General features: G+C 51.8%; 1 protein-coding gene across 1 annotated transcript; it reads right to left on the bottom strand.

Moving 5' to 3' along the window:
• Nucleotides 1–2809: 2809 nt before the first annotated feature.
• On the bottom strand, nt 2810–4765 carry LOC119363197 (putative polyol transporter 2). Its single transcript, XM_037628509.1, has 2 exons — nt 4447–4765; nt 2810–4361 (listed from the first exon to the last, which is right to left on the bottom strand). Exons 1-2 carry the CDS (start codon nt 4559–4561, stop codon nt 2926–2928), a joined length of 1551 nt encoding a protein of 516 aa, XP_037484406.1. The 5' UTR covers nt 4562–4765; the 3' UTR covers nt 2810–2925.
• Nucleotides 4766–12883: the final 8118 nt, after the last annotated feature.

Raw genomic sequence — 12883 nt, 5'->3', positions numbered from 1 at the left:
CCGTGGCGATGAAAAAGTCCCCACTCACCCCCCGGATCACGTTATTCGCCGGATTCATGAAATTTTAGCGCCGACCTTCCTACCCCAAACCCAGCCCCCGGGGGCATCTGGGGGGCCAGCTATTTGTTTTTGCATGCAAAGGCCCACATGCAGCCTCACAAACACTCTCTTCCCTTTTCACTTCTCACCTAACACACGCACGAGCTCTCTCTCTCTCTCTCTCCTCGTCTTTTCTTCCAACAACCACGCACCCCGCACCGCTCATCGCCGGGGCCGCCCTGCATGCCTGCTCGCGCGCGCGCGTCTGGAGCCACGGTCGCTGACGTCGCAGGAGCTCGTCTACCGGCGTGGGGCCGTGGCGTGGCCGGGCCGGAGCTCGCTGCACGCGGACGCTGGCTCGCTGCTCGCTGCTTGTGCGCCTCTGCCGCCACGCGGTCGCGGTCACCGCTCGCCGCTGGCCGCCGCGGAGGAGCGAGCCCGCCTCCCTTGTGCGGTTCGGGACAGAGGCAAGAGACGGCTCGGCTGCACCAGCGAGCAGGCCGGCTTCCGGGGGAGGGGCGGGAGTTGCCACCGAGCTTGCGCAGCTGCACCTCCGGGTCGCCTCCAAGCTCGCACTGCCGCCGCTTCAGTCCACCTCTGGGTCGTCTCCAAGCTCGCGCCGACAAGGAGGGAGGGGCAGGGGGAGCATGCAGCCGCCGTCTCCTTCGGGCTGTTGCGCCGGGATCGTGAGAGAGGGTCGGGTCGCGAGAGAGGGTCGGGTCGACGAGCGGCGACCGGCGCCGGCGACCTCCTTGGCGAAGGGGATGGACTCCCCGCTGCTGTCCGCGGCGGCGAGCGGCGCCGTGGCGAGGGCGGCGAGCAGCAGGAGGGCCGCGAGGGCGAGCGCGCGATACATGGCGAGGGCGTGCGGTGGCCGGACCGGCAGTGGGTGCGTGCGTGGGCAGCAACGAGTGGATAATTTTTTATCCCCAGGCTAAATGTTTCGTCGGCAGCCCCCCAAGCGGCAAAAAAATGCCTCCTGGGGGGCTAAACGGCTAGAGATGCTCTAAGGCCAAATGTTCTTTATGCTTAAGAACCGAACTGGAGGACTCTGGCTGTCCCGACCTCGCCTTTTTCAGTGACATGCTTAGATGATATACCGACTTAACATTGAACATGTGGTTCCTAGTGTAATTCCATGCTAAGTAATCCTCTGAGTTTGGACCACCTAGTGAGATTTTTTTTAATTTTTTTGAGGTGAACCCAGTGAGTGAGATTTGTTTGATATCCAGTGCATCTGAAACTAAGAACATGTCATCTACTTTGGATGCATCCTAGCCCACACCATCAGAGGTCAGCATGTTTGCTTCCTTTGTAACTGCAGGTATATAAATTTGGCCAGTGGTCTTAAACAACCGTGTCTTGGAATTCAATTACGAAAAAGGGTTCCCCGCTTTATATATAAAGCATCATCACAACATCGAGCAAGAAGATACAAACGCACGCCACCACCACATTCAACGCACACACCCAAGGCGAGATACAAAGGCGCCGAGCACCGAAAACACCACCCCAACGACAACTAAGCACCCTACTGATAAGCCGAAGACCACCATGAAAATGAGCAATCGACTGAGGGGTGATGAGACGGACCAAGCGAGAGCGAGGACTCCAAGACGATGCCCTCAAGAGGGAAACCACTGTAGGAAGCCGTCACCGTCTGACCCCGAAGATCAGGTTTTCACCCGGAGTGACACGAAGGCAATGGGGGCACCACGACGGAGCCTGCAAGAAGGAGAACGACATCCACGCACGCCGTCTCCGTCAGCCAGTACCGGGACTGGGCGAGTGATGAACCCCGGTGCACCTACCCCTCCGTTGCAACCTCACTCCGCCAACCACCTACATCCATGCCACCCAAGCGCCCATGGCTGCCCGCCCGCACCCGAGCCGCGCGGTCAGCCCACGACCCACCAGAGCCGCCTCCCTGCATCCAGACCGCCTCGAGAACCATCAAAGTTCGAGGCTTTGGACAATCTGCACCACAACCACCTCTGAGACCGCCAGTGAACCCGGCGAACAATGCCGGAACTGATAACAAACAGGGATGGGGAAGGGGGAAGGGGGAGGGGTGGTCTGCGGCCACGACCGGCACAGCACAGTGCCGGCGACGGGCAGCTCGGCGGAGCTCCCTCGGCGGTGACGGGTGCCTCGGAATTCAATTGCCGTGATGAATGTTTACTTTTTTTTGCATGGTTGCCGTGATGAATGTTGACCAGTCGTGCCTTCTCTCCGTGAAGAAGGAGCACGAGGCCATGGCCGCCGACGACGAGATCGCCCTCAAATGGGCGTGGGAGGACTACGTCCGCGAGGAGATGGCGCGCCAACGGCGCGCCCTCAATGAGATTGCCACTCGACACGGCACACACGAGGAGGGCAGCGTCGTTGTCCTCGACGACATCGCCGCCGAGGCGCCAAGTCCGTCCAACCCCCCATGCATTGGCGACCCTGGTCAGGGGCGCAGTAGGGATGGCATGCTGCTCGGCATGTAGAAGGCGGGCGATGGCGGCGGCGCAGTAGTTTTAGTTGTTTTTAAATTATGTCTTTACTTTATTTTTACAAATATGAACGAAATCGCCTAGTTTGGCCGAATTTGTGTTGTGTTTGCTCGATTTTCGGCCGAGTTTGGTTTTTAAAAAATGCCGTAGGGCGGAGGCTGGAAACCAACCACCCCAAACCGATTTTATCGCCGGTTCGCCTCTAGGCGGCGTTATTTCAAGCCCTTAAGGGACCGAACGACTGGAGATGTTGTAAGACTTAAGCAACTCTCACTCAAGTGAAGAAGAAGAAATTTAAAAGAATTTTTTTACGGATCTCAAGGCAAGAACTTATAAATATAGCATCGTGAGATTTAGCAATCCCGTCATGTGATTAATTAACTCTGGGTCAAGGCGAGGCGCCCAAGAGTCTCGCCGTGCAGCTCGCGTCCTGTGTCGCGGGGGCAGCATCTTCTGCCTCCGCGCCCGTGTTGGTCATGCCGAACAGACTGCCCATCTCCTCCAGCGTCCGGCCGCGCGTCTCCGGGAGGTAGGTGAAGAAGAACACCCACGCGAGCACGGCGATGCCGGCGTAGAGGAAGAAGGTGCCGCCCAGCGTGATGGCGCTGGACAGCGAGAGGAAGGTCATGGACATGGCGCCGCTTACCAAGCGGTTGCCGGCCTCCCCGACCGCGAAGCCCAGTGCGCGCACCCGGAGCGGGAAGATCTCCGTGGTGTACACGCCCAGCACGGGCCCGAGGCCGATGGAGAAGAATGACACGTAGGCCAGGACGGACGCCACGCACAGGCCGACTGCCCACGGGATCCTCGCGTCCGGGTTCTGGTCCACCACGGTGAGGCCCGTCGCGAGGCCGACGAGCGAGACGATCATGCCGCCAGTGCTGCATAGCAGCAGAGGCCTCCGGCCGACGCGGTCTAGGAGGAACATGGCGACCAAGATGACGAGCGTCTTGACGACGCCCATGGCGCAGGTGGCGGCCAGGAGTTGGTGGTCGCCGGTGAGACCGGCGCTCTCGAACACGCGCGGGCTGTAGAGCACGACGGAGTCGGAGCCCGTCAACTGCTGGAACAAGAAGACGCCGAGCGCCGCGACCAGTATTCGCCGCATGGAAGGAGTCGGCGACAGGATGAGCTCTCTCCACACCTGCTTCTCCTCGCCGCCTCTCTTCCTGGGCACGACGACCACGTCGCCGTCGAGGTCGTCCGGGATGCCGGCGGCGGTCTTGATGTCAGCGAGGCGCTCCTCGGCCTCCTCCGAAGTGTCGGTGATCTTCTCCAGCACGACCCTCGCGTCCGCGAGGCGGCCTTTCATGACGAGCCACCGGGGAGACTCCGGCATGCCGGACACCAAGAGGGCGAGCACGACGGACGGTACCGCGCCGATGCCGAGCATGAAGCGCCAGCCGAGGTGGAGCGGCAGGCCAGCGAAGGCGTAGTTAGAGACGTAGCCGAGGAGGATACCGATGTTGATGAAGACCTCCGTGAAGGACACGAGGAAGCCGCGCGCCGACGCCGGGGCGATCTCAGCTGTGTACACGGGCGCGATCACGATGGCGTAGCCCACGCCGATGCCGGCCACGAAGCGACCGAGCATGAGCATGGTGTAGCCGCTTGCGAAGCCCATGAGCAAGGCACCAGCAAAGAAGAAGAAGGCGGCAAAGATAGCCGTGAAGCGCCGGCCGATCCAGTCGGACGTCCTGCCGGCGGCTAATGTGCCGATGATCGAGTAGATGCTCAGGATGCCCATCAGGATCTCCACCTGCACGTCCGTGATCTCGAGGTCTTTCTGGATATACAGCGACGCCCCGCTCATCACACCGGTGTCTGTGGCGGCCACGAAATAAACATTTCATATAGCCAAACACGAGACAGAATCAGGCGACGAGGTGATAACGGCAACAATGTGTACCGTAGCCGAGGACGATGGAGGCCATGGAGGCGACGACGGCGCAGGTGGATGCATACTTCATGTTGCTCTTCTTCATCTTGGGTGCTACTGCCTCTGGGAGCCCATCAGAAGCCATCGGGAACGCTACTCTTCTCTGCTCTGTCCTTACACAGGGAAGGCACTGACCATGGTCTACTGATTGCTGAAGTTTGGATCCTAATTAAACATGAGGGATGGTGGAGTCTGATCGAACAAGTGCTTGAACTATGCTTCTGCGTGCAGGCAAGTTCATAAATCCTGACCTTATTTGATTTCCATGACATCTCCAGGATCTTTTTATACTACATTTAATCGAGGATTAAGGCATCTTTTGGGATGCGCTCTAGTCACCCTATTGACCATTTGATCAACCAACTTTGATTATTGTTGTTTTTCAAATAGGAACATTTTTTTATTGTTTCAGCACATGGCCACCGCTGGCAGCGTAAGCTTTGTCAGTTAGTGCATTAGGCAATGATGGTACCAACCGGCACCTGCTGCAACAAATATTCTATTACTATCTCTGATGGCATAATATGCTGAGCCCACCCACCTTCCCGGTGAAACATCCACGTTAACTTTGAGTACTCCTGCCGGCGGTCTTTGCCAAAGAGGGCTACAGTTAGGGCATCTCCAGCCGTTGGCCCCCCAGGACGCAGCCGTTGGCCCCCCAGGACGCATACAAATCGCCCCCTGGGAGCGAGTCGGCGATACACTCGGCGCCGGGGGCGGTTTTACGCCCAGTCGTCGTCCCCAGCTCGCCCCCAGGCGCCGAAATTGGCCCACTTTGCAGCCCAATTTCGGCGAATAAACGACTCATATGGGCGAGAATAGGCCCATATTCGGCGTGGTTTCGCCGTGTCTCGGCGTTCAATTATCAATACAATTATTTTTTATCATATATTTCATCACGGAAAAATCAAATACTTCAACAAAATACTACAACAACAAATAGTTCAATACAAGTTATATAGCTCAACAAATAAAAACTCGTATTTCATCACGCGGCGTCCCCCTTGAGCCTTCATAGGTGCTCAATCAGATCTTTCTGCAGTTGATGATGCACCTGTGAGTCTCGGATCTCCTGACGCATACTGAGATAGGCAGTCCAAGTTGCCGGTAGCTGGTGATCAACTTCGGCTAGAGGACCCTGCCTGTAGTATGGTTCAATGTCAAACACTGGGTCTTCTTGCTCGCTCTCGATGATCGTGTTGTGCAAGATGACACAACAAGTCATGATCTCCCACATTTCATCTTTCGACCAGGCCTGAGCGGGATACCGAACAACAGCGAATCGAGATTGGAGCACACCAAATGCCCGCTCGACATCCTTCCTGCAAGCCTCCTGAAGCTTCGCAAACCAGGCGTTCTTGCCTCCTGCCACAGGGTTTGAGATCGTCTTCACAAATGTCGACCATCTCGGATAGATGCCGTCAGCTAGATAGTACCCCTTGTTATATTGGTGCCGATTGATCTCGAATTTCACCGGAGGAGAATGGCCCTCAACGAGCTTGGCAAAAACAGGAGAGCACTGCAGCACGTTGATGTCATTGTGAGTTCCTGGCATACCAAAGAAGGAGTGCCAAATCCAGAGGTCCTGTGTGGCTACCGCCTCAAGCACCACACTGCAACCGTCTTTGGCGCCTTTGTACATCCCCTGCCAACCAAATGGGCAGTTCTTCCATTTCCAATGCATGCAGTCGATGCTTTCAAGCATCCCAGGAAATCCTCTTACTGCATTCTGGGCTAGGATCCGAGCAGTGTCTTCCGCATTGGGTGTTCTCAAGTATTGTGGCCCAAACACTGCCACCACTGCCCGACAGAACTTGTAGAAACACTCTATGCTGGTGGACTCGGCCATGCGCCCATAGTCGTCGAGTGAATCACTGGGAGCTCCATATGCAAGCATCCACATCGCTGTCGTGCACTTCTGGATGGAGGTGAATCCAAGAGCGCCAGTGCAATCCATCTTGCACTTGAAGTGGTTGTCGAACTCCCGGATGGAATTCACAATCCTGGGGAAGAGCTTTCGGCTCATCCGATAATGGCGCCAAAATGTTCTCTCGCCATGAAGTGGAGCATCGGCGAAGTAGTCGGAGTAGAGCATGCAGTAGCCTTGCAGACGATGCCGATTCTTTGCTTTCACCCGCCCCGGCGCCGAGCCACCTCGACGCGGCTTTTCATTGCTCGCCAGCAGCTGGGCGAGGGCGGCGAGCACCATAAGATGCTCTTCTTCCTGGACGTCGGCCGCGGCTTCCTCCTCCAGCAGCGCGGCGAGCTCTTCCTCCTCATCCGAGTCCATCGCCGAGACAGTCAAAACGCCGAAAACCTTGCGCTCGGTGGGCGTGTACCCGCCGTTAAACCGCGCCTCCGCGGCTGGAAACGGCGTCCGGAAACGCCCAACTGCTGCGGGAGGGGCTGGCGCGGCGAAGCGCTACTATTTTCCGGCGGGGAATGGCTATCTAGCGGAGTAGGCCGGCGGCCTTCGCCGGGATATAGTTAGTGGTGGCCGAGGGCGCGGGGGGTGCGAGGCGAGTCGGGGAAAGAAAACCTTGACTTTTCCCCTGTCGGTGTGGGCCAGGCGTGTTTTTCCCTAGCGCCGGAGCCTCCAACGGCTCCCCAGCGTGCCGAGTTCGGCCTGTGACCGCCGGGCGGAAAAAAGGTCCGAACCGGCGATTTTCGGCGTCCTGGAGGCGCGACTGGGCCGTTTTTTCGGCGCCGGCGCCGGAAAAGTGGCCTGGGGGGCCTGTTGGGGGCGCGGCTGGAGATGCCCTTATATCGTAGAACTTGTCTAGGAAATTACACAAATACACTAATTTTTGAGGCAGAGGTAGTCCAGAATCAGAACTCTAAGCGATTTTCAAAACCACAACTTTTTTTTTCAGTATTCTTATGCTCCCTTCATTTTTTAGTCTGCGAATAAAATTTGGTCAAAGTCAAACATTGTCAACTTTGACCAAGTTTTAAAAAAAATATCAACATTAACAATATGGAACTAATATTACTAGATGCATCATGAAAGTAGTTTTTATACCACATAGCTTTGACATTGTAGATGTCTGACATTTTTTCTACAAAGTTAGTTAAACTTTATAAATTCTATTTTGATTAAATTTTATATGCAAACTAACAAGAAAATGGAGGGAGTTACTCATAATCAAGCATTACAATCACTCGCGGTGATACTCAAGACATCCACTCGACAAGAACCAAGGCAAACCGCAGTGCGACCGTGCAATCTACCAAAGCTCGCCAGAACCAAGGCAAACCATGGTCCTCTGGACTACCACTATTCTGACTACGTCTAATGTGAGCAATAGAAGAACCGCGTTCCTTCATACTTTTCAGAATATCTCTAACAAGGAAAGCTTTCCTTGATTAATATCCGTGATGACAATAATCAATACTTCCTCCAAGCAATCAGACCCAACATTGACCAGGAGGCTACTCCATTGCAAAGCCAAAGCAAAACCCTCCCGACTTGCTAGCAATTCGGCCTCTAGTGCATCAGCATATGCGTGTGCATGCAACAACAAAAAATGATGGCTCGGTCATGATCTCTCACGACCATCCTAGACCCACCAATTCGAACAAAAAATGCCCCACCAGTCTTAAGTTTAACTCGACCCACACTAGGTGGTTTCCAGCTGCTCGCCTGATCAGTGGCCATATGACGGTGTCGAATCCGACAGATCTCGGGTAGGATGGGGGGGGGGTCCCGAGCTAGTAGCCTTGGCATGATGGTAACAAAGACACGTGATTTTACCCAAGTTCGGCCACTCTTGAAAAGATAACACCCTACGTCCTGCTTTGATTCTATTGATTGAGGGGGTATAGAGTACAGGTTGATCTACCATGAGATCGTGCATGAATGAGTTAGCCTTTACAGTCTACACCCCTCAGCTTATATAGCCATTGGGGTACCTAGGGTTACATAGGTTAGTTGCATCTAAGAATAACAAGTCGAAGATCGTCTTGGAGTCTTGGAGTATGCACCAAGTCTTCAAAGATACCATGTTGATTCTCCAGAGGGCCTGGCAAATGTGGCCCACTGGTCGATTACTTTGGGGGTCCTCGACTTGGCTCATATGTTCGGGAGCCAACATGGTACGCACCCCCTTATTCAGGACACCATCAGTACTCCATCCATTCTTCAAGCAGAGAACATACCCGGTCGGCCCACGTTATCCTTCATCATTGGTCTTCGGTCTTGTAAACTGGTTGACGATGTCCTGGGCTAGGGGTATCAACCTAGTTGGCCCATAGTCCACGGGCCGGGCCTATGGCCCACCAATCTTATAATGAAGGACTCCGGAAGCCTTGGCGGCATAATCAAGGTGGACTTAGCCGAAGACTTGGCGTGCACTTGAAAGACTACTCCTGCCGCTGACGTGTATCTTCCTAGATGATAACCGACCATGTGTAACCCTAGAACTGTGGGGTTAGTCCGTAAAGAGAAGTACGATCACCTCCATTAGGGTTTAGTACATAACATACGATCTCGAGGTAGATCAAGCCTGTATTCGATACTCCATCATCAATATAATCAAGCAAGACGTAGGGTTTTACCTTTTCGAGAGGGCCCAAACCTGGGTAGCACATCGTGCCCTTCGTCTCCTGTTACCATTGTTCTTAGATCCACAACTTGGGAACCCCTAACCGAGATCTACTGATTTTAGTACTGACATTGGTGCTTACATTGAGGGTTCCGCCGTGTGATCAAAGAGGATCAATGGAAGCGTCGATCTACGACCAAAACCCTCACGGCGTGTGATGCTTGTAACCCGCGTTGGTATTTCCCCGAAAAGAAGAGGATGATGCAGCACAACAGAGGTAAGTATTTCCCTCAGTTATGAAACCAAGGTTATCAATCTAGTAGGAGAACCAAGGAACACTATGTAAACAACACCTGCACACAAACAACAAATACTTGCAACCCAACGCGTAAAGGGGTTGTCAATCCCTCAACGGTATCGAGATAGACTTAATTGTATGAGATTTGATAAATAGATCTAACTTAAACAAAAAATAAAATAAAGGAAACTTGCAGCAAGGTATTTTTGGTTTTAATATATGGTAGGAACTAGACCTGGGGGCCATAGTTTTCACTAGAGGCTTCTCTCGAGAAAATAGCATACGATGGGTAAACAAATTACTGTTGGGCAATTGACAGAAAAGCAGGTAATTATGACAATATCCAAGGCAATGATCATGTATATAGGCATCACGTTCAAGATTACTAGACCAAAATGATTCTGCATCTACTACCATTACTCCACACATCGACCGCTATCTGATACGTCTCCAACGTATCTATAATTTATGAAGTATTCATGCTATTATATTATCCATCTATGATGTTTTATATGCATTTATACGTCATTTTATATGATTTTTGGGACTAACCTATTAACCTAGAGCCCAGTGCCAGTTTCTGTTTTCTCCTTGTTTTAGTGTTTTACAGAAAAGAGATACCAAACAGAGTCCAATTGACGTGCCAATTTTTGAGGATTTTTTCTGGACCGAAAGAAGACCACGGAGCATCGGAGTTGGGCCAGAGGAGTCCCGGGCTGCCCACGAGAGTGGGGAGCGCCCCCCTAGGGCGCAGCCCCCTATCTCGTGGACAGCCCGGAGACCTTCCTGACGTGAAACCAACGCCAAAAATTCCTATAAATAGAGAAACCTTTGGGAATTAACCTAGATCAGAAGTTCCACCGCCGCAAGCCTCTGTAGCCATGAGAAATCAATCTAGGCCCTCTCTGGCACCCTTCCGGAGGGGGCCATCATCATCGGAGGCCATGGAGGAGGATATCGGAGGGGCCATCATCACCATGAAGGCCAAGGACCAGAGGGGGAAAGCCATGGAGGAGGAAGCACAAGGGGGAGAACCTCTCCTCCTCTCTCTTGGTGGCACCGGAGTGCCATCGGGAGGGGAATCATCGCCACGGTGATCGTCTTCATCAACATCACCATCATCATCACCATCCTCATCTCTTTTACGTAGTCCACTCTCCCGCACCCTGCTGTAATCCCTACTTGAACATGGTGCTTTATGCCACATATTATGATCCAATGATGTGTTGCCATCCTATGATGTTTTGAGTAGATATCTTTTGTCTTTGGGTTGATTGATGATCTAGATTGGTATGAGTTGTATGTTTTACTTTGATGCTGTCCTATGGTGCCCTCCGTGTCGCGCAAGCGTGAGGGATTCCTGCTGTAGGGTGTTGCAATACGTTCATGATTCGCTTATAGTGGGTTGGTGAGTGACTGAAACACAAACCCGAGTAAGGGGGTTGTTGCGTATGGGAATAAAGAGGACTTGATGCTTTAATGCTATGGTTGGGTTTTACCTTAATGATCTTTAGTATTTGCGGACGCTTGCTAGAGTCCCAATCATAAGTGCATATGATCCAAGTAGAGAAAGTATGTTAGCTTTTGCCTCTCCCTCATATGAAATTGCAATAGTGATCACCGGTCTTGTTAACAATTGCCTAGGACAATTCCGCACACCGATCCACCATTATTCCACACTCGCTATTTATATTATTTAGTAATATATTCTAACTTTATGATAACAACACCTACTTTTATATTTTGGCTCTCCGATATCATACAAAGTTATCCACTTCATACCCACAATGTAGTTTTATTTCTCGTTTCTAGTTGGAAGCAAATGTTCGGTGCACGTAGAGTCGTATCAGTGGAAGATAGGGCTTGAGAGAATATTGATCTTACCTTTAGCTCCTTGTGGGTTCGACACTCCATACTTATCACTTCCACCTTTGGGAATTGCTACGATGATTCCCTGCACTTGGGGATTACCACTATCCAGCATGCATCTAGTGTATTAAGTTCATGGAAAAACGAAGTAATGCATTAGGCAAGCTGGCCTGATGTAGACAAGATAAACTCACGTATGAATAAACCGCATATTGTTACCCTTAATAGCAATGATACATGCGTGTCATGTCTCCTTCTTTCACTGAGATTGAGCAGCGCAAGATCGAACCCATCACAAAGCACCTCTTCCCATGGCAAGATGAATCAATCTAGTTCGCCAAACCAAACCAATAAATTGGAGAAGAAATGCGAGGATATAACAATCATGCATAAAAGAGTTCAAAGAAGACTCAAATAATATTCATGGATAGATCTGATCATAAACTCACAGTTCATCGGATCCCAATAAACACACCACAAAAAAGAGTTACATCAAATAGATCTCCAAGAACATTGAGGAGAACATTGAATTGAAGATCAAAAAGAGAGAAGAAGCCATCTAGCTACTAACTACGGACCCGTAGGTCTGTGGTAAACTACCACGCATCATCGGAGGGGCAGTAAGGATGATAAAGAACCCCTCTGTGATCGTTGCCCCCTCCGGTAGAGTGCCAGAAAAGGCCTCTAGTTGGGTATCATGGTTCTAGAACTTGCGGTGGCGGAAAAAGTCTTTCATCGACTCCCTTAGGCTTTCTGGGATTTTAGCGTATTTATAGAGGCGGAGGTAGGTCAAGGGGGTGCCTATGGGCCCCACTACCTATCAGAGCGCGCCCTGGCGCGCCTTGGTGTCTAGTGGGCCCCACAGGCCTCCTGTTATGTGCTCCAGAAGCTTCTAGGGTCTCTTATCACCAGGAAAAATCTCCAAAAAGTTTCGTGGCAATTGGACTTTGTTTGGTATTGATATTCTGCAAAGTAAAAAATAAGCAAAAAACATCAACTGGCATTGGGCACTAGGTTATAGATTAGTCCCAAAAAATGATATAAAGTTGCTAGTAATTGTATATAAAACATCCAAGATTGATACTTTAATAGCATGGAACAATAAAAAATTATAGATACATTGGAGACGTATCAGCGTGGTTCCCACACTTGAAACCCCCGTTAGTGGATCATGCCACCTCCATCAAGGTGGAGCACGATGAGCTAGAGCTAACACCTAAGCCCTGTGCTCTTTCTCCCACCTTGGTTGAAGGTCTCCATATGGAGAAGGACAAAGGGCTAAGGTATCAGCTATCAGAAGACCTCGACGTGCAGAAGGAGCCAAGGACTCGGACCTGAAAACCAATTCGGCCGACTCATAGTCGGCACACCTTCCTCGGGACAAAGTCATCGGAGCTTCAAGCCCATGAACAGCTGCGATAGAATTCTTACTCCCACTCGCCACACACATCAAGTACTGCCCGAGTAACTCGGAGCCTCTGAATGTCCGGGGCCTAATTTCCATAAAATGGCAAGCTGATGAGCCAGTCCGGCAATTCTGGACAAGATTCCTATTCGTCAAGAACAGGATACCAGATTTCCATGATTCAGATCTCTTAGCAACTTTTCGGCACAACTTCCATGCAGAAGGCATCTTAAACGTCCTCGCCTAATGATGAGTTCAAACCTTCTCCGAATTATCGGTTCTGGTGTGAAA

This window comes from Triticum dicoccoides, chromosome 2B (genome assembly GCF_002162155.2).
Source record: "Triticum dicoccoides isolate Atlit2015 ecotype Zavitan chromosome 2B, WEW_v2.0, whole genome shotgun sequence".
Lineage (NCBI taxonomy): Eukaryota > Viridiplantae > Streptophyta > Magnoliopsida > Poales > Poaceae > Triticum > Triticum dicoccoides.
The sequence above is the reverse complement of the archived record's forward strand: the minus strand, read 5'-3'. Positions and strand labels throughout refer to the sequence as shown.